The 21,635-nt window shown below is 37.7% G+C and overlaps 1 protein-coding gene across 1 annotated transcript in view; it reads right to left on the bottom strand.

The window, feature by feature from the left end:
• Positions 1-1,595: 1,595 nt before the first annotated feature.
• SPINK5 (serine peptidase inhibitor Kazal type 5) overlaps positions 1,596-21,635 on the bottom strand; it is a 77,259-nt gene continuing 57,219 nt past the window's right edge. Inside the window, exons 26-33 of the mRNA XM_075542704.1 lie at positions 20,569-20,626; positions 15,085-15,212; positions 13,557-13,629; positions 12,642-12,769; positions 11,716-11,800; positions 9,816-9,946; positions 3,511-3,640; positions 1,596-1,622 (exon numbers count right to left, since the gene is read on the bottom strand). Of these exons, the coding sequence (XP_075398819.1) occupies positions 1,596-1,622; positions 3,511-3,640; positions 9,816-9,946; positions 11,716-11,800; positions 12,642-12,769; positions 13,557-13,629; positions 15,085-15,212; positions 20,569-20,626 (760 nt within the window). The remainder of the gene's footprint in view (positions 1,623-3,510; positions 3,641-9,815; positions 9,947-11,715; positions 11,801-12,641; positions 12,770-13,556; positions 13,630-15,084; positions 15,213-20,568; positions 20,627-21,635) is intronic.

Here is a 21,635-nt window from a genome sequence, read left to right as displayed (position 1 = left end):
AGTTGTGCCCTCAGTTTCTGGTCTAGGAGAGAAGAGATTAAAGAGATTGAAAGCCAGTGACTCCATGTGCCCAGAAGTTTAATATTGTTGCCCACAGTATATAAAATGAGTTGAGATAGTTCTTTGTATATACAGATGTGAAGGTAGTTGATTCATAAGCGGGCTGTATGTTTCCCTCATGGATTTCTCCAATTCTCAGATTAATTTGTCCTAGAATAGAAAATGGGTAAATTAGATGGTAGACACTCAGGAAAACTGTAGAGATGTGAACAGTGCAGTTATAGATGTGCCAAGAAAAAAAATAACAAACAAAGAACCCTTTAGGCTCCTGCATCTACTAAGAACTCACAGCCTTAAAAATGATTCACGTTTTATCCAACAAATGTTTTCTTTCATCTGGTACCCACTAGTTATTAAAAAGAAAGCATTGCTAAATCATATTTCATTGTTGAAGTGGATACAAAAATCTACATGGCTCAACTCTGCTCTTAAGAACATGTGATTCTTCCAGTAGCCCAAAGAGATATGTGGCATTGCATCATTTCCAATATGAGGAAATTGAGTATTAAAGAAAGTTTAGTGACTTGCCCCAGCCTCACGCGTTGACATTTCTCTAATGCCATTGCTTCCTCTGTCACATTTGATGCCATTAGAATATTGCCAGTTGTCTTCCTTGCCTGACTCACGGATGTAGTCATGAAATCAATATTAAATCTTTTTTTTTAAGTGGGGGAAAAGACCTCACTAAAAAGTCTTATCTTGTTTTTTTAAGTGGAGGAGAGGATATGATGGAACAGTGTTATCATTTTAAACATTTCCATTCTTAAATCAAGTTTGAGATTTCTCTAGGCAGGGTGGCTATGTTTAGCTCAATCCCTGACTATTTTGTCTTGAAATAACTAAGTCATTTTTTGTTTTATAGAGTAATATTGCTATTTTCATTAATATGAGAATTTCTTTCTAAGATAGCAATCTTTTCAATTTATACTATACATCTTTAGAGTATCTGGTTTTCAGAAGTTCCTGGAAAATAAGCAATAATTAAAGAATGTAAGAAATAAACTTGGAAGATTGACATGAGCCCCTAGGTCTAGTACTAAAAACCTTCAGTAAACCATATTATTTCCTCATGACATATTGTCTTTGTATTGGGGAAGATATTGATCCTTCCTTAAGCAGTACTCACGCACTACTTTGAAGATATAATGAGAACACATGCATAAAACAGTTACATAAATTGTAGTCATATTTTAATACCTGTTTTAAATTAGAAAGTTCCATTCTAAATAGTAAGGAAAATGCTCTAGAATCCCTGATCGACTTTTCCAGGAGAGTAGTTAATGCTTATCCATCAGTTCTATCCTTTGAGTTACAGACACTTTAAGAATCTTCTACCTAATAATAAAGTCCAGCTTCTCACCCTTGGGTTACCAACTGAGAACAGACAATAGAGCTAAACCAGGCCAGTCCCTCCTGCAGCATCTGCACCCAAGGTCACCTCACTGGCATACAGAAGAATTGAAAATGTCACTTTTCTGCTCCATTCTCTTGTTCTATTGCTTTGCTTCATTAGAGTATTATCACAAAGAATCGCTTTAATTAGTGCTGTCGGCTACATGATTCTAGGTAAAGGAAAATATCCAAAAGTCAAAAAGAGAAACTTCCTCACAAAAATCTTCATGCTGTACCCTAGAAAGATTTTTCATGATATGATTAAATATATCTTATTTTATGACTCTGTGCCATGTTCCTTATAAGCTAGTTTATGTGTGTGTGTGTGTGTGTGTGTGTGTCTGTGTAGTTTTGCCTAAGAGCAAGAGGATTACAAATAGGGGCGGGGGGAGCTGTAGGATTTGCACAGGGATTTTTTAGGTTATAATTCTACCCTCCCTGTTGTGAACTGTATATAGCCAGGTGTGTTTGTGAAGAGGCAGACTAGCATATTCTACCCATAACACAAAGAGAAAACTATCCTGTTGAATAACAGGAGAGTAACACTGTTCTATTAGGACTAGAACTCTTAAACCGTCTCTTTTCAGGACTGTATAAAGCTGCAGGAAGCTCAGCCGGGATAGTGTTTACAAGTTGGGCTATGATCCACAAAGTCAACAGATGCAAACAACCAACTTCTGTGTGGGAGACAGGACTTTCTGTTCCTGTAAACTGTGCTGGGAACTCACAAGGGAAGTTCTGTCCTCTTCTACAGGGTTCAATTGAACTGGCATAGACTCAGTGGCATTGAGTTTGGAGAAGGTTTTAAAAATTATTATTATTTAATACAGACCCAGGGGTAGGGAGATAATTTGTTAAACTCACAGAAGAAAAATATGGTCTCTTGATTTCATCACAGTATTCTGCCTACGTGCCTTTGAGCTGCTAACGTGAAAACCCAAACACCTTAATATCCTGAGCCTTCGTGTTCAAGCCTTCCCCTAAAGCCTTCTTGAATAGTTCTTTGGATCTAGTCCAGTGTACTTAACCAAGATCACTGTATCGCATAGAATTGTCTTCAATTCCATGATTGTCAAAACCTTTGTGATCATGGAATGGAGTAAAGCTGCTACTAAATTAACCACAGATATCATAATGTCAAGGTATGTCAGCCCTGGAAAGAAACAGTTCACATTCTTCATTTTGGAAAATGGTAACTCAATGAGTAAGAGTCATCAATCTAATTTGTTGTAATCATGCTATATCAGTTAATATGATATTCTAGGTTTTTCAGTAGAAAATGAATATATTGTGTCAGATTTTTTCTATAACTTCAGACTTGGGTCACTTCTATTTTCATAAATGTATACTTTGTTGTCTTAGGCAGAATAGTAATACTGATTATAATAAAGATGACAATTAACGAGGGACTGTACTAAATGCCTAAAATTCAGTGACTACTGAATATTTTCAATAACTCAATTAAGATTTGACTTACAATGTTTAAGAAATTCTCAAAGTTCTCATACCTAATAAATGTAACAATCTGGAAATTTTAAACTAGCTATATCTGATCATCCATGCAAAGAAAAGTCTTTCTTGAAAAATTCTATTATTTTTTTCCCAAATTACATACCACCTGACATGAAAAAGAGATGTCTTAAATTCAATCATCAGGGACCTAGTGATGTGTATTTGAAGCATTCTTTTAATGGTTTCAATGAATTAAGGCAACTTTTCAACTTGAGAAACAGCTTAGTGCTGCTTTAATCTAGCTGTCACTTATCTGGCCTCTAGGTATGCCTCATCGTTTGTATAGATCAGAAATACTGTAGTGTTTCAGCCTATAAAAGTATTAGAATATTAGAGAAATGGCTCATCAAAATCTATTGAACTTATGCAATGAGAATTCTATTTTAAAATGTTAACGCCTATGTTAATAACCCTCCATCTACCAGAGAATTGATTATCTTCAACATGAAAATGGAACCAAATCGGGAGTCACGTGACCTGCATCGTGCGACCGACCCTTCCAGAGACATGCTCATCAGCCAGAGTCAAATAAGAAGTAGGACCCACTTGTTCTAATAGCATTTCCAGGAATGTCGGTGTACTCACAGGCGTCGGCACGCTCACAGGTTGTGTGGCTGGTATGTTCATCTCCTCACACTTGCCCGCACTGCGTATGTGTACATTAGTTTGGCGAATCCTAAAGCAGAACAGAGAACTTTTCAAAAGTGAGAAAATACACACTTATCCACAGAACAACGCGGGTGCCATTTGGACATCAGGCCAGAAGGGAAATCTGGATGAGTGTCTTGGCCTTACCCAGCAGGTCTCATCCAGGTTCACTTTCTCTTAATTTAGTTCCAGGACTGCGCCCTAACCCTAAAGCTACTGTACCACATTTCACTCACTTCCATTTTCATAAAAATACTGAGTAGTAGAAATAATTTGCTACGTGTTAGAAAGGAATCAATTCCAATAATTATTGTTTGGGGAGAGTTGGGCAGGTGAGAGAGGTTTCTCTGTATTAACTATTATATGTCGATGGGTTGAACTTCAAGTGGAACATTACTAGCTATTGTGGGTTTTAATGTCTTTTTAAAAAGTTATGAATCAAGCCTCTACTTGTGCTCAAGTTAAAATTGTGGTGGGTTTTGCATTGGGTTGTCAAGTGCCATGGAAACCATTCGCTCCCCGGTGGCGACAGGAAGATAAGGCTTTCTGTTTTCATAAAGATTCACAGGCTTAGAAACCCACAGGCACAGTTGACTCTGAATGTAAGGGCACTAGGAGTCAGAATTAACTTTATGGAAATGAATTTGTTTGTTTATTTGGTTGGTTTATCCTCCTCTAAGGTCACCATTAATATTGCTCCTTCTTGTGTGGGACAGTATAAATATTCTCTTCTCTAAATTATATACTCCCAGTTACTTTAGCTAAACAACCCACCCTGAAATATTCCTTATTAATCTCCTTATAATTTGAGCTACTGGATCCAAAGCTTCTTTAAATAGAAAATCATTTATTAAGAATAGCTAGAGAATCACTCATTTATATATGTTTTTATAACTAGATATGTATCTATGCCTATGAAAAAAACCTTCTAAAATGTTATCATTTCGGTCCCTATATTTATGATAAAGAGTAATGGAAGGAGCTAGGGGCTGAAGATAAGAGGCATCCAAAAAAGTCTCAGAAAAATGAAATTAGCAGATAATTGAATTTTCCACAAAAATTTCAAGCCCACTCTTAGTAATTGAATTACTGGAAGGTGTTTTTCATTTCTTAAATAAAGATTTCTTAACCCTCAATCTCAATAAGAACCAAGGATAGGTTTCAAGTGTTTCTTGAATGCTTATATACTATGCACATAAATTGTTACCTTTACATTTATTTCCTTTTTTTGAATTGGTAGCTTTATTTATATTATTAAAGAAATGTCAGTCCCCAAATATTTAAGTAACTACTGCCTGGTAAAGTAAGGAAAGAAAACAATTGTATTCCGACCCAGATGAACAGCGCTAAAATCCTGGTTGTGATATGCAGACTTCCTGGACTCTCTGGTACTCAGATTCATTCTTTACACAGAGGAGGTGCTACTTATTTCATAGCAGATTGCAAGGATTTAGTGAAAGAGCACATTTGTTTTCCCCACAGATACATTGTCTTCAGGTGCCATTGAGGTGCTTCATATCCACAGAGACCCTATAGCTCCTATGCTGAGCCCATCTTTGCAGCCACAGTGTCTGTCCAGCTCAGTGAGGATCTTCCACTTTTTGCTGCCCGGCCACTTTACAAAGCACGATGTCCTCCTCCAGGCACTGGACTCTCTTTACAATATGTCCAAAATACGTAAGAGGAAGTCTCGTCATCCTTGCCTCTAGCTGGACTTCTTCCGAGAAAGAGAATTTGGTTTTCATTTTAGCAGTCTGTAATAATTTCAATAAGCTTCTCCAGCACCATGATTCACATGCATGGCTTCTTCTTCGGCCCTTCTTACTCAATGGCCAACTTTCACATGTATATAAGCAATGGAAAAAACACAGTTTGGGTCAGGCACTTCTTAGTCCTCAAAGTAACAGCCTTGCTTTTCAATATTCTAAAGAGTACTCAATACTCTAAAGAGGTCTTGTGCGCCCCTTATTTTTATCTCTTGACAGCTGCTGCTTCCATGAACATTGATTGTTTATCCAAGCAAAACAAAATCCTCACAGCTTCAGCCTTTTCTCCATTTATCCTGATGTTACCTATTGGTTCGGTGGTGAGGATTTCGGTCTTCTCCACAGTGGGTCAGAATCCACACTGAAGGCTGCCATCCCTGATCTTCTTCGACAAGTGCTTCAAGTCCTCCTCACTTTCAGCAACCAAGGGTTCTTCATCTGCATCTTGCAGGTTGTTACTAAGACTTCCTCCAATCTTAATGCCGCATTCTGTCTGCTTCATAGAAGCCAACTTATTTGGTTATTTGGTCAGAACACACGTTGAACAAGTATGGTGAGAGCATGCAACTTTAATACACATCGTGCTTGATTTTAGATCATGCAGGATGGCCTGCTTCTGTTCACACACCTCTTGATCCATATACTAGTTCCATAGGAACAAAGCAATGTGTTCTGGAATGCCCATTCATCTAAAGGCTTCCCATGGTTTGTTTGGTTCACAGATTCAAATACCTTTGCATATGCAATAAACATAAGTAAACATCTTGCTGGTATTCTCTGCTTTCAGCCAAGATCCACTTGACACCAACAATGATAAGCCTTGTTCCATGTCCTCTTCTGAACCTGGCCTGAACTACTAACAATTCCCTGTCAGTGTGCTGCTGCAGATTTTGTTGGATGACCTTCAGAAAAAGTTACTTACATGTAATATCAATGGTATTCTTCAGTAGGATTCTGTTCGGTCATCTTTCTTTGGATCTCTTCCTGTCAGTTGGTTAAGTAGCTGTCTTTCCAATTTCCTGGCATAGATGAGTGAGTGGTTTAGTGCTTCATCAGCTTGCTGAAACCTTTCAATTGGTATTCCATCAATTCCTGGAGACTTGGTCTTGGCTAATGCATTCAGTGCAGTTTTCATTTCTTCCTCCAGCATCATTTGTTCTATTTACAGGCTTCCTCCTGAAATGGTGAGCTGTCCACAGGTCTGTTTCGTACAGTGACTCCGGGTACTCTTTGCATCTTCTTCTGATGCTTCCTGCATCACTGAACACTTTTCCACAGTAGAATATTTCAAAATTACAGCCCAGGGCTTGAATTTTTTCAATTCTTTCGGTTTCTGATATGGTGGGCATGTTCTTCCTTTTCGGTTTTCTAATTCTACATCTTTTCACATTTCATAATGATAATATTTGACTGTCTTCTTGAGCTGCCTTGGAGATGTTCTGTTCAGTCCTTTGACTTTATCCTTTCTTCCATTTGCTTTAGCTTCTCGACAGTTAACAACGAGTTTAAGAGTCTCTTAGGACATCCACTTTGATATTTTCTTTCTTTCTCCTTTTTGATGACCTTTTGCTTTGTTCATGAGTGATGGTCTTGCTGTCCTCCAACAAGTCATCAATCCTTCAGGTTTTAGGTTACTGGAGTTCGGTGCATCAAATCTGTTCTTGAGGTGTCCTCACTACTCATGTGGGGTACAACCAAGCTCATAGTTGGGCTCCTGTGAATTTCTTTTAGTTTTCTTCAGCTTTATTCTAAACTGACAAGTGAGAAATTCATGGTCTGTTCCACAGTAAGCCCCTACTGGATTTTAACTGATCTTAAGCCTGTCCATTTGTCTTCCCACATATGTAGTCAATTTGATTTCTGTGTATTCCATCTAGGCAAGTTGTGTATAGACAATTTTTGTTGTTGTTGAAAATAGGTATTTGCTATGAACAAGTTGTTGCTTCCGCAAAATTCTGTTATGCAATCTCCAGTTTCATTCTATCACCAAGCCCATATTTCCAACTGATGTTCCCTTTTCTTTGTTTCCAACTTTTTTTGCATTTCATCTGCCAACAATTATCAGTGCATCCTGATTGTGCATGTGATCCATTTCAGACTGATGTTGTGATATTATTCTTCCATTTCTTCCTCAGTAGCTTTTGTGGTCGGTACATAAATTTGAATAATAGTTGTATTGACTGGATGTCCTTGAAGGTGGGTAGCTGTCATCCTAGTACAGACAGCATTGTTCTCCAGGATGATTTTGCAACGTCCTTTTGATAATGCATACCACAGTATTCTTCTTGATTTTATTTTGCCTGGCTCAGTAAGCCATGGGATTGCTTTATTCAAATTGTCCTGTTCCAGTCCATTGCAGCTCACTAATACCTAGGATATTGATCTTTCTGTGTTCCATTTCATTTTTGATGACTTCCAATTTTCCTAGATTCACACTTCGAACATTCCAAGTCCCAATCATTAGTAGATGTTTGCCGCTGTTTCTCCTTACCTTGAGTCCATGGCCCATCAGCAAACGAAGGTCCTGAAGGCTCCATTCCCACAGGCTTTACCAGACTCACATCACCATGGTCGACTTCACTCTGAGAAAGCAGCTTCTCCTTAGCCACAATTGGAGTGCCCTCGGACTCGAGGGGCTCATCCTCCGGCACGATCTCCAACAGTTTTCTGCTTACATTCATGATGCCTTCAGTGTCTGACAATGTTTCAAAGCCATGCATAAGATTTTCAGCAGTTCCTTCCTTTGAAGAGGGGAGCCAAGTCCTTCTTTGTTTTCTGATCTTATTCTAGAAGTTCCGCTGAAACTTATTCACTTTGGATGAGCCTGCTGGCATTTGAAATACCAGTGATATAGCTTCCAGCATCACAGTAACATATGACAAGCTGACAGACAAGTGGTAGACCCACATATATCAGAATGCATAAATCATTCATATTTCAATTTTATTATTTTAGGTCTAGAAGTTGAGTATGTATACTACACAACTTTGGTATAAAACTTGCTCTTCCTAAAATTGCCTTTAAAGATAATAAATATGAATTCAACATTTCATTTAGGATTTCAGAGAAGGGTATTGAGTGAGTTCCATTCTTCCTGCTTATTGAATATTTTGAAGGATTGGTCCTGTACTGCTAAGTAAGTTGAGGTGGAGTGGGGTGGAAAGTTAAGATTTGTCACTGTGCTCTCATGTCTAGATAAATGGAGGCTGGAAGGAGCGAGGCATATGTGTAGAGGTGAGAAAAATTTATTATCAAAAGCAGGTATCATAAAAAAGTAGGTGTCATTTGAGCATAAAAAAGTAAGAAACCTCCAAACAATATGTAAAATATTAAAATCAATCTTTTTTTTACGTAGGTTAAAGTAAAACTGAAATATTTTTATGCTTAACAATCCTTCTAAATATCCTTGTGAGATCATTTGGTTCAGAAAGTATCTCTACTTTTCTTATAAAGAAATTGTGTCTCATACTGTTGAGCAAATATGTCTGCAGATACCCAGATATGAATATATCGAAGAAGAGGTGCCAGATCCACCGATTGTTCCATCCCACTTTATCTTTGGAATGATATCACTTTTTCCACTAAGCAGAAGTCTTAGAGAGAATAGACCACCAATGGCTATCTTGTAGCCATAGGACATACTACTGGTCTAAGGCTGAGCTGAGTGTACATAACAGTGATTATCAATTAATTTTTTTTGCTACAAATAGGAAAGTTGAACTTCACATCATCCCCTTTAATGTATACAGGTTTATGGAAATTTTATGTAATTCTTTGTAGCTCTACCATGTTCATCTTTCTCTGCTACTCCCCAAAAGTATCTAACAATGTAGGTAAACAACATATTGAAAGCATAACTTTAACTCATCTCTATTTTATATATGCATATAATATTATATATATTATTAAAGGGAGAGTCTTATATCATCTCTATTAGGGAGTTTCAAAAAGTACATGGAAAAATATCCATTATATTTTAATTCCATTTTCCTACAAACGTTAGAAGGCTCCTCATATTGGATATCAAAACAAGATCATTCACACATTAAAAATGTTTAAGTACTGTGATTACTAAAGGATTCCTGGTGGCATACTGTGTTACATACTGGGCTGCTAAGCAAAAGGTCAGCAGTTTGAAACTACCAGCTGCTCTGAGAGAGAGAGAGAGAGAGAGAGAGAGAGAGAGAGAGAAGGCTTTTGACTCCCGTTATGCATTACATTTTGGAATCAAACAGGGGCAGGTCTATAGGGTCGGTCTGAGTCGGAATTGACATGATGGCAGTGGATTGCTATGAGTTGGAATGTACTTGCTGGTTTGGTTTTGGTGATTATTAAATTACTTGTAACATACACTAAATTAATATCAGTACACTACTTGGATCAATATGAATGGAGAACCCCGAACAGAAGATGCATTGGTGTGACTTGTGTACTTACAGGTTTTCATGACAGAGCATGCAGGGATTGTTGTATGTCTGGCCATCGCTCCCACAGACGGGCTGCAGATCCTTTGGACAAAGGTAGCCCATCTTAGGAAAAACTCGGTACTGTTTGCACATATCAGAATCCTGCACAAGTAAAAAAAGCACACAAACAGCAGATTTACTCAATGACCCTCAAGGCCAAAGATTAGCTTGAGATGGAACACTGTAGTTTCTACAGTCATATTTTAGTCAATGTTCATTATAGCACTATTCAAAAGAGTGAAGGAGTGGAAACAACCCAAATGTCCGTGTCACCTGATGAAAGGCTTTTAACATTTCGGTAGGTGCATAAAACAGATCTTCAGTAATCCTTACAAAGGAAACAAGGAGCTGTGGTGGCGTAGTGATTACATATGAGCTGCTAACCAAAAGGTAAGCAGTTTGAAACCATCACCTGATCATAGGCAGAAAGGTGAGATTTTCTACTCCCATGAAGAGTTAGAGTCTTGGAAACCGACAGGAGCAGATCTGAAGGGTCACGTTGGGTCAGAATGGTCCCATAGGGTTTCCAAGACCGTATTTTTAATGGATATTGATGGTTACATCTGAAAGCTGTAACTTTTCTGTTAGCAGCCATTGTACCATCTAATCTCCTCATGAAATACCCCGTGGAATGAATGTGGCTTCCTTCATAGAAATGAAATATGGATTGGTGTTTGTCAGAGGCTGAGAGGTGAGATGGGGGAGTAACGAGGGAACTGCTGGAAGAACAAAGAAGCCTGTTTCGGAAGAAGGACAAGTACAATAATTCTGAGAAGAGAGGATGGCAAGACTTTATCTCACATAATTTGGACCCATTATCAGGAGAAATCAGTCCCTAGAAAAGAATGTCATACTTGCTAAGTAGAGGGTCAGGGAAAAAGAATAAGACCCTCAAGGGAATATATTGGCCCAGGGATGGCAACGATGGGATCAAACACAACACTAATAGTGAGGATGGAGCAGGAGAAGGGAGTGCTTCATTCTGTTGTACATAGGGTTTCTATGAATTGGAAGAGATTTGCATGGATCTAATAGCAACAAAGTTAATGGCTACAGAATTTTATTTTACTTTAGATAAATGAAAATGTATAAAGGAAAAATTGAACATGTGATCGCACAACATTTTGAATGTACTGGATACTGAATTGCTCACTTTAAAATGGCCAATTTAATCTCAGGTGAATTTCATCTCAAAAATAAAAATACATAAAGAAAATATAAATTTTAAATATAGTACAATGTACACACTTAATTGGAAATTTAAACATAGCTATTTTCATAATTGATAGAATAGCAAATAAATCTAGATACAGAATACTTGATAAACAGCCTAATTTTTATAATATTTAAAGAACTCTGCAAACAACAACTGAAAATCATACAATCTTTTTACTGATGCCCAATCAGACTGTATTTTGTAGAAAAAAGTTATAATTCCTATGAATTGCTGCTTGGTGGAATTGTACAAGTTGAGCAAGCTAATAATAGTCTCAAGATTGGGGGAAAATAAATTGTTGGGGAGAAAGAATGTATAGTGAAGACGGAGGTATGAGAAGTATTTCTGGTCTCCTGAAATGATAAAACCAAGATATCTGAGTAACTAAGCTAACTACCTTAGCTATTTATTTGCCCACTCATCCCACACAATTACTTCAACTTCACAATATACTAAGTGGACTTAGAAAAAGGGCTCACGATTTCAAAGAGCCGAGATTAAAGCTCTGCTGGCTGCAGTGAATGTATGACGGCCCGCCCCGGCCCTCTCCATGGAATTGGAGTTTGTGGGGCAAGTTGCAACTGGCCTCCCACCAAAACGAAACAGAACAACCCCCTGAGTCAATTGATAGCTTTAGAAACATTGTCAGTCTTACTAGAGAAGAGTCTGGGCTCTCTTCTGAAGCTTCAGTGGGAGTTGGCTTTTCTGCAGTTCTGGCCTTGGCCAACGCTTCTCTCTTACTAGAGAAGGAAACAAAACAACACCAAAAATGTCATGGCATTCATAAGAACGAGCTCCTTATATCTGTTGGAAGTTAAGCAATGCTAATAACCATAACACAGACATAAAACATTCTACCAGAGAGTGACCAGAACCCAAAGCAACAAAGCTTAGATAACTAGGAGTTGATTTAGAGATTTCATCCCTTCATCATTTTTGCCTTAATATATCAAACCTTCTCAAGCCTTGATTCCCCAGCATGCCAGATGATAACACTAATTCTTGTCTGAAAGAGCATGCCGTGAAGCACTACAAATCATAGACCGTTATTGCTGTGTTCACTGTTACTGGGTTTGTGACCACCATTATCAGAACTATCCCCATCATATTCATTGTCAACCATTCTATCTTATCTGTTTGTTCTCAGATATCTTCGTCAAAATAACCTGAAGATCGTCATTAAAAAATAGATTCTACAGCACAGAGGTTCTGCTTCAATGTGTTTGTGGATATAAAAATCTCTAATTTTTTATTTTTTCTTGAGTCTGATGGCTTAATGTAATTGCAGAACAAAGATCCAGGATAATTTTTATCACTGTGACCTTAAGAGCTGAAGGGGACTTGTTTTATGGTTTTAAGTGACTCAACTAGTAAGTATCAGAGTTAGAACTTAGATTCAGGTTTCCTGTTTCCAAGTCCAAGAGTACTTTGTACAATGTTGAGTTCTCAGCTTTAGCGTCTTGATTCTACAGACAAAATTCAAGGTCGCTGTGGACTCACAAGTCCACCTACTTGTTCTATCAGCGGTTTCTACAAATGCAGTCTCCCGGTTAGCTGGAAGAGATGAGACCTCTTACTCACAGGATTTCTCTGCACATGAAGCACTTGTTTTTATGTAACTTTCCATCAGCATCACGCACAGGGTCATTCTCTCGGGTGCAGATGAGCTGGTCATACCCAGAATACTCCCGGAAGTTACTGCAGTCATCCTGAAAAATGGGGAAGGAAATGTTAAATCGTCTTTTGGCCTTAAGTATTTTTTCTCAAATTTAATTTTAAGAACACCCTTTTTTAGACTCAGACTCACTGCACTCCTGGCAATGGAGGCCAAGGGACGTCTAGACTCTGTAGGATTTCTATTTGGCCCTTCATTCGCATCCTCCAGGCACTGATCCTGGGAATGCAAGGAAAACACAAACTAGCACTTGATAGACTCTCTTGTCTCCTCCCTCATTTAGCCTTCCCTTCCCCCCACTTCCCACAGGAGGTGGGTGCTCTTGACTAAGGAACAATCTCATGGAAAGCACCATTAAAGGACTGAAGATTTCAGTCAAAAGCAAAGAGAAAAGGCAGCATCACGCATTTAGACTATTAATTCACTGATGTTGAAAAACTAATCTGGAGAAAACAGACATCATTGAGGAAAGAAGCTTAAAGGGACGACTTGCTATTACTCAAGTCATTAAAATTATTATCAACAAGTTACATGAAGCCTCATTTCATATTTAGTCTTGGAGGCAAGTATATTGCTGAGGTGGTAAAGAGCTCTACCCTCTATTTTTCAATCAACATTTTTTCCCAAAGAGAAGAGACTAAAGCAATAAGTGAGACACACTCTAGGAAAATTTCAGTGAAAATCTAGCAAGGCATCACACCTCAAAGTCAGAAATAAGTAAATATTCTTTGAAGTGAATAGGTTAGCACCTTTAGCATTCAAAAACTGGACAAGCATTAAGGATGAAAAGTAAGTTACTTTGTTATATTTTAAGAAATAACCTTTGAGTCATTTGATGGTTTGGCACGTGATTTTTCTTCATCATTCTTTTTTCTTTCACTAGCTTCTCGTTCACTGAAGAAAAATAGCAGGGGTGTTTTCTCTGGTTATTTTAAAATTTTACTTAAATAAGCATGGTTCTAATTTTAAACATTATTTAAGCATTATTTTGTCTCAAAAATCTAAAAAAAAAAAGTTTGCTGAAATTTTCATATATGCACCCAAACCATGAAACCTTAAGAATTCAATTAGTAAATATGATCCAGAATGGTATAATCCTAAAAGATTATTTACTTTTCCTTCATTAAATATATAAAAACTTCTCACATAGAAAGTTGCGTTTTTGTTTCTTTGACTTAGTAAATTGAATTATATCAAAATATTACTATTAGTCAAATACCTAGTTATAGGGTTTTGATAGTTGTAAACTTTTATAAATATTATTTCCTTTAATCTCCAAAAATCTGTACAGTGTTGGTTATATAAAAACCAATCTAGGATCTCACAATTATTCCTACGCTTTTGTGACATTAGAGAGAAGTTTGATGGGTTGACACCACGGCTGCAACAATGGGCGCAAGAAGAGGGACAACCACCGCGAGCATGGCGCAGGGCCCAGGATTACTTACTTCTGTGCTGCATAGGGCCACTACCATCAGACCCAACTCAATGGCACCTACCAACAACATCTATAATGCCCACGACCATTTTAGCAAATTTTTGAACTGCGGAAGCTTGCATATTGCTATGATACTGGAAGCTATGTCAACGGTACTTAAATATTAGTAAGGTCACCTCATGGTGAACAGATATCAATAATGGATCCAGGCTAAGCCAGACTAGGAGAGAAAATTTGGCGATGCATTTCCAAAAATGAAAACTATGGATCAGAAAAGAATCTTGCTTAACTGGACACAAACATGACAGTGATTGTGCTGTGCAGATGACACAAGATCAAGCAATATCTCTGTCTCTTGTCATGTGGTTGCCATGAGTTTGAGGCAATTTGATGACAGTGGGTAGTAACCACAGATACAACATTGTTATAGGGAATTGAGGCTCTGCAAAGTGAACTGAATGTCACTCAAGCTGACAAGTCAGTGACTTAAATTCAATGATTTTGCTGCTAAATACTACCTCTTTTGTGTCCCATTGGCTCCAGGTATGCCACTACTTATCAAAGTTAAAATGCTTTGTGAAAGTGCTTTGGAACCACATTGCCCTTTGTAAAAGTAAGGAGTGGTTTATTCCATTGTTGAAATGTGATACCGTGTGAAAAAGAGGAAGGCCCTCAACGTGATGGGTTGACCCCGTAGCTGAAACCATGGGCTCAAGTATAGAATGATCATGAGGAGAGATTAGGCCCGGGCAGTGTTTCCTTCTGTTGTGACAGCGTTTCTATGGGTTGGAACCAACTTGGTGGCAACTAACAATAACAAAGTCAAGTAGCTTAGGTTTGAAATTTAGAGGAACCATTTTCCAACAACTTGGCACATTATATGTCATTGAGAAATAAATTTCTACACGTACAAGATGCTCTGACACATAGCACATTTGTTGACGTGCATCTTGCCACGTGGGCCTCGAACAGGGTCATTTTCTCTGGTGCAGATAAGCTTGCCTTCTCTCACCTGGCTCCGGAATTCATAACACTGATCCTGCCAATAGGAGCAAAAAGAGGTTATTAACATAGTAGGAACCTTTGCAACTTTAAAATATGGTAGGTTAATGTGAGAGAACCTATAAAAGAAAAAAATTTAGAGAAAATAAAATCCAAGGGCTCGCATCATAGTACAGGAAGGAGTTCATTCAGATCACAGGAGCCCTAGTGGCATAGTGGATTACTCTTTGGACCATTAACCGCAGGCTTGGCAGTTTGAACTCATCGCTGATACGCAGGAGAAATTTAAGGCTTTCTGCTCCCATCAACATTCAGTCTGGGGATCCCACAAAGGCAGTTCTACTCGGTCCTGTAGGGTCACCAATAGTAGGGAGCAACCCAATGGCACTGAGTTTTGTTTGGTGCGGTGCATACATAGATTTAGTTAAGAAGTTTGAATTCTCTCAGCAGAATCCATCTAAATAAGGGTGTACTCCAATGGAATTTTACTAGCAGTTAAGACAAATGATTCTATTTTTAGATAGTTTCCTATCAGACAATTGTGTGCTTGACTCCACCCATGAAGGGTCAGATTAAAGAATCCTGGAACAAAGGGCAAGACTCTTCTGGAAAAACGTAGCAACATGTAAATTTAATCTTTGCTCCTGAATATGTTTTTTTATTGTAAAGTGTATATTATATGTCAAACACTTGTGTGCTCTAAGCAATGCCCATTTATTTCTAGGAAAACCTCATAAGATTGCCACAAAATTATCCCTTTTTTATAGATGAGAAAACTGAGTTTCAGAGAGATTCAGTAGTTAAGTCAATGTGGTGTTCATTACTTAAGCCCTGAGAATAACCAAGACATACTGCTTTTCTTATTCCCATTGGTTTTTACATGACAGGAAGGAAAGTCCCCATCCATTTGCACATATACAGAGTTGGCTGTTTTGTTAGCTGGAGAATGTTGTTGCTGTTAAATGGCCTCAAGCCAGTGTGGACTCTTGTGACTCTATGTCCTGCCCAGTCCAGCGCCAGCCTCACACGTGTTGCTGTGTTTGAGCTCGTTGTTGCAGCCAGTGTCCGCCATCTTGTTGCAAGTCGTTGTTTTTTTAATTTCCATTCTACTTCACCGAGCATGAGGTCCTTCTCCAGGTATTGATCTGTCCTGACAATTTGTCCAAAGCACATGAGGCTAGATTTCTCCATCCTTACTTCAATGGAGCGTTCTAACTGAACTTCTTCCAAGACCGATGTCGTTGTTCCTCTGACAGCCCATACTTTCTTCATTCTCTGCCAGCACTGTAACTCAAATGCATTGATTTTTCTTCAGGCTTCCTTATTCAATATGCAATATTCAAATGCATATGTTGGATTGACCCTGGCTTGGGTCAGGCACACTTTGGCTGTCTGAGTAACCTTCATGCTTTTCATCCCCATAAGGAGGTCTTGCGCCACAAATTTACCCAGTGCAATGTGTCTTTTGATCTCTTGACGGGTACCTTCCACAAACATAGATTGTGGATCCAAGTGAGACAAAATTTTTGACGACTTCAAACTTTCTGTCATTTATCATGATGCTACCTACTGGTCAAGTTATGAGAATTTGGGTCTTTACGTTGAGTTGTAATCTGTACTGAAAGCTGCAATTCTTGATCTTCATCACCAAGTGCTCTAAGTCCTCCTCACTTTCAACAAGCAAGTTTGTATCATTTGCATACCACAGGTTGTTACTAACCCTTCCTCTAATCTGAATTCTTCATATAGTCCAACTTCTTGCATTACCTGTTCAGCATACAGAGTGACTAGCTAAGGTGAAATATACAACACTAACACATACATTTCATGTTATGCCCTTGTTCTCCTTAAATGACTCTTTCTTGGTGTGTGTACAGGTTCCACATAATCACAATGAGTGGTTCTTTCTTCTCAATATTATTTATAGTTTTATGATCCATACCATCAACAATCAATAAAACAAAATTAAACATCTTTATGGTATTCTCTCCTTTCATCCAAAATCCTTCTGATGTCAACAATGATAACCTTCATTTCACATGCTCTCGTGAATCTGGCTTGAATTCCTGGCAGCTCCCTGTCAATGTAATGCTGTAACTGTTGCTGAATGATCACCAATAAAGTTTAACTTACCTGTGATATTAAAGATGGTGTTCAAGTCTTTAAGACCCCAAACCCTATATATTTTGATAACCTTGCAGGTAAACAAGTGGCCAAAAAGCTGAGAAACTACAAAGCCCACATGGAAGAAGGACATCAGCCTGTGTGATCACGAGGTGCCGAAGGGATCAGTTATCATGCAACAATGAACAAAAAAATCATATCATTGTGTGCTCACCTCCCAGATACTATCACTGAAGACAAATGGGTGCAAAAACAAATGTGGTGAAGAAAGCTGATAGTACCTGATATCAAAAGATATAGCGCCTGGGGTCTTCCTGGTACAAATATGGATCTTTTCCAATAAGTTGGTAAAGTAGTTGCCTTCCAAATGTTTTGCTATAGATAAGCAAGTGCTTCCAGTGCTACATCAGCTTGTCGAAACATTTCCATTGGCATTCCATCAATTTCCGGAGCCTCGTTTTTGGTTAATGCTTTCAGTGCAGCTTGAACTTCTTTCTTCAATGCCATTGACTCTTGATTATATACTACATCTTGAAATGGTTAAATGTTGACTAGTTTGGGTCCAGTGACTGTGCATTCTTCCTTCTTTGTGTGTGTGTGTGTGTTGCATCTAGAAGAAGATTTATCAAGAAATGGCTTGTAGAGTTGAGAAATAGGTAAGTCTAGTCTAGTTCAAATCAGGCTTCTACTGACACATGATGGTGGTGAATAGGAAGCAGCAGGAGACTGAGGCTTCCTGCATCATTCAATAGTTTGTCATATAGTCTTTCAGTGAGGTTTGGTTTCTTTTTAGTTCTTTCAGTTTAAGAGATGCTAAATGAATCCTTCCTTTTTGGTTTTCTAGCTCTAGATATTTGCATATTTCATTACAAAATTCCACCAAATCCTACATCCTAGTTTTTGCGGATATCTTCAGTGAAGATTTGATGACTTTCAGTACCGTTGCCTCTTGCTCATATGCTACTTCTAGAAATGCATGAATGCCAACCATTCCTTTCTGCACAGTGATTCTGTGTATTCCTTCCATCTTCCTTTGATAAGTCCTGCATCGTTCAAAATTTTATTATGTAATCACTCAATATTCCAACCAGAGACTTGAATTTTTTCCTTAGTTCTTTCAGCTTGATATGTGCTGAGAGCATTCTTCCTTTTTGCTTTACTAACCCCAGGTCTTTGCATGTTTCATTATAGTACTTTTTACTCTGTCTTCTCAAGCATCCCATTGAAATTCAAAAATTTGTTTTAGAAAATACACTATTTTGCTTCAACCTCTTTTCCATTTGCTTTAAAGACTCTATGATCAAGAACAAGTTTCAGAGTCTTTCTGAAGAACAAAGACCTTAAGAGGAAGCCAAAGGAATTGAGTTCACTGGATTTGATCCCTGTTGGAATCATTTGGAGATTCATGGAACTCTGTCTGCAGCTTCTTTTAAGTCAATGAGCCAAAGTATAAAGGTGGCAAGAGAGCCTTAGCAAATGCCATGAGTGACCTTAATTGTACTCAGCCTTATTTCTATAAAACATTTTATTCATAAACAACCCCAGAATTACTTTTATCTGAAGCATTCAAAATGTTCTTTAGAATTAAATACCTGTCTTTACAATCATCATCTTCTGAAACTACTAGAATTACTACCTTTCAGGGTATCCATGACATTATGTGCATATGATACATATGCTAGAATAGCTCTGCGTTATAATATTTGTTCAAGGCTTCAGTCTCTGGCTCTTCTATTTATTAATTATGTGTACTGCAAAATTAGAACTTTACTATGAATAGTGTGTGAGGAAAATTAAATTTAGTAATGCATTTGATTGTAAGGCTTATTTTAATTTGAATGTGTATATTTACATCTTTTTATCAAAAAATGGATTTTAATGATATATTACTATTTTATACTTTTCTGTTTGAAATTCCTAAAATAGATATCATGAACTTGACTAAGAGTTTAAATAAAATAGATCTTTGATTAAGAATGTAAATAAAATAGATGGAGAGTAGAGATAAGTGGAAACAGCTAAATGATGTCTTTTCTTCAAGTTTTTCATTTACCAAAATGTATACCAGAAATCCTAAGGGTTTTAAAAATAATGATGCTGGCCATTAACGTTGTGCTATATTTTATTATATTATCCCAATGAAAAGTTGCTTTTTTAATATGGAATATTTCCTAAACAAATTCATGGTTTTGCTTTATACATTGGAGTCTATAAACAAATTAGAAGAGCTTGTATTGTGTAACAAGGAGTCATGGTGAAACTGTGGATTAGGCATTGGGCTGTGAGCCTCAACGTTGAGAGGACAAACCCAGCAGTTGCTTCATGGGAGGAAGATGAGACCGTCTTCTCCCATCTGTGGATTTATAACCAAGGAAATTCTCCATAGGGTTTTTCTGAGCTGGAATAAACTTGACGGCAATGGGATTGATTTGAGTTTTTTGATATTGTATAATTTTTTTAAGGTTGGTGCTGCAAAGTTTTGATAAAGCCCTAGATTGAGCCCTCCATGTTAGTGGAGTACTAAGTCAAGATTTTATCATCTGCAGTGCAAATGATACTTACTTTTTCTTAGTTATTTTTTAATGTCTGTTTGCTTGGTTATTTTATTTAAATTTTTAAGAACAAAAATTCATTGGAAACACAGAGAATCCAGGAGAGATGATTCCTTCAGAACCAGTCGTGAGAGTGGCAATACCAGGAGGATGGAGGGAAGGTGGGGTAGAAAGGGGGAACCAATTACAAGGTGGGGTAAAAAAGGGAGAACCAATTACAGAAAAGTGGGTGAAGGGAGACACCAGACCGTGTAAGATAGGACAAAATAATAATAGTTTATAAATTATCAAGGGTTCATGAGGGAGGTGGGAACAGAGAGGGAGGGGGAAATGAAGAGATGATACTAAGGACTCTAGTAGAAAGCAAATGTTTTGAGAATGATGAGGTCAACAAATGTACTTGACACAATGGATGTATGTATGAATTGTGATCACAGTTGTATGAGCCCCCAATAAAATGAGTTTTAAAAATTTATTGAAAGCAATAATATATTGGCAATTATCAGTTTCCAATAAATGTGTCATAATTGTATAACAGATATGCTTAGAGTTTCAATTACTATGGCATTTTCTGTACAATACTGGTCATGCCTTTCTTGCTTACCACTATCTCCACAATGATGGGATTGAATGGCATTCTATAAATAGGCATTGAAGGACCAACTAGAAAAACCAATAAAACGTATTTAAGGTATTAATTTGTCTAACATATGTTACCCCTTTTTGGTTGCTCGTGTCCACCTCTTTCTTCTTCTTTTCAGCTGCTTCTCTTTCCCTGAAATAAAAGATTAAGGGACCATTATTAACTAATGTAAACAAAGAGCTTATTGACTACTACAATGTCTACATTAATATTGTCATCCGTTTCCAAACCGATAACTGATGATTAGTGTGTTTTTAAGACTAAGAAATGCATTAATGTTGAGGATTTAAATATCTCAGGGAAGTTGCTTCAGATCTTTATCCGGCCTGTATGACATTAGAAAGTCTAGAGTCTATGAGAATTGAAATTCTGTCCTGTATTTTCCCTCTTTGGGTCAGAATTAGAGCAATGGTGATGTAATGGTTACGTGGCTGCTAACCACAGGCAGAAGTTCGAAACCACCAGACAGGGTTTTCTACTTCCATAAAGAGTTATGGTATTGGCAACTCAAAGGGAAATTTTACCCTGTCCTATAGATTGACCGTGAGTTGGCACTAACTCAATGACAGTGATTTTTATTGGTTTGGTTTGACCAGGATTAATCTATAGAATATTTTTATCAAAGTGTTCAATAACGGTAACTGGGCAGAATTCAACCCTGGTAACAGGGCAAAGAAGGCAGGGGTTCAAAGAGGCAATTGCCCACATCTTCTATTTCCTTCTCCTCTCCTGACTCCATTGGTCCACGTGAATACAGACCAATTGGTATACCATAGATGATCAGTTACAACCTTTGGGACTCCAGATACTGTGTAATGCATTTGGAGGTAGAATAGAAGCACTATTTGCACTATTAGGCTAATTTATGGGGCTGTCCCATGTGGCCATAAAGGTGCCTTTGAGCATTGTTCTGATTTATGACCTATCTTTATTGGATCAAATTGGCAACAGCAGCTCAAAATATTAGATAAATAATTTGATGGCAGCCACTCTATGCTAATAATGAAATAACTTAGAGAAAGAGAGTGAGGTTGCTTCCATTTCTCAAGAACATAATCAACGTTACTTTATTAGACATATGGAAATTATTGAATCGGTGTATGCTCTGTGTGTATATTGTCAACAATAAAATAAAATAGAT

This window comes from Tenrec ecaudatus, chromosome 2 (genome assembly GCF_050624435.1).
Source record: "Tenrec ecaudatus isolate mTenEca1 chromosome 2, mTenEca1.hap1, whole genome shotgun sequence".
Classification (NCBI taxonomy): domain Eukaryota; kingdom Metazoa; phylum Chordata; class Mammalia; order Afrosoricida; family Tenrecidae; genus Tenrec; species Tenrec ecaudatus.
This window is presented reverse-complemented; position numbering and strand designations above follow the sequence as displayed.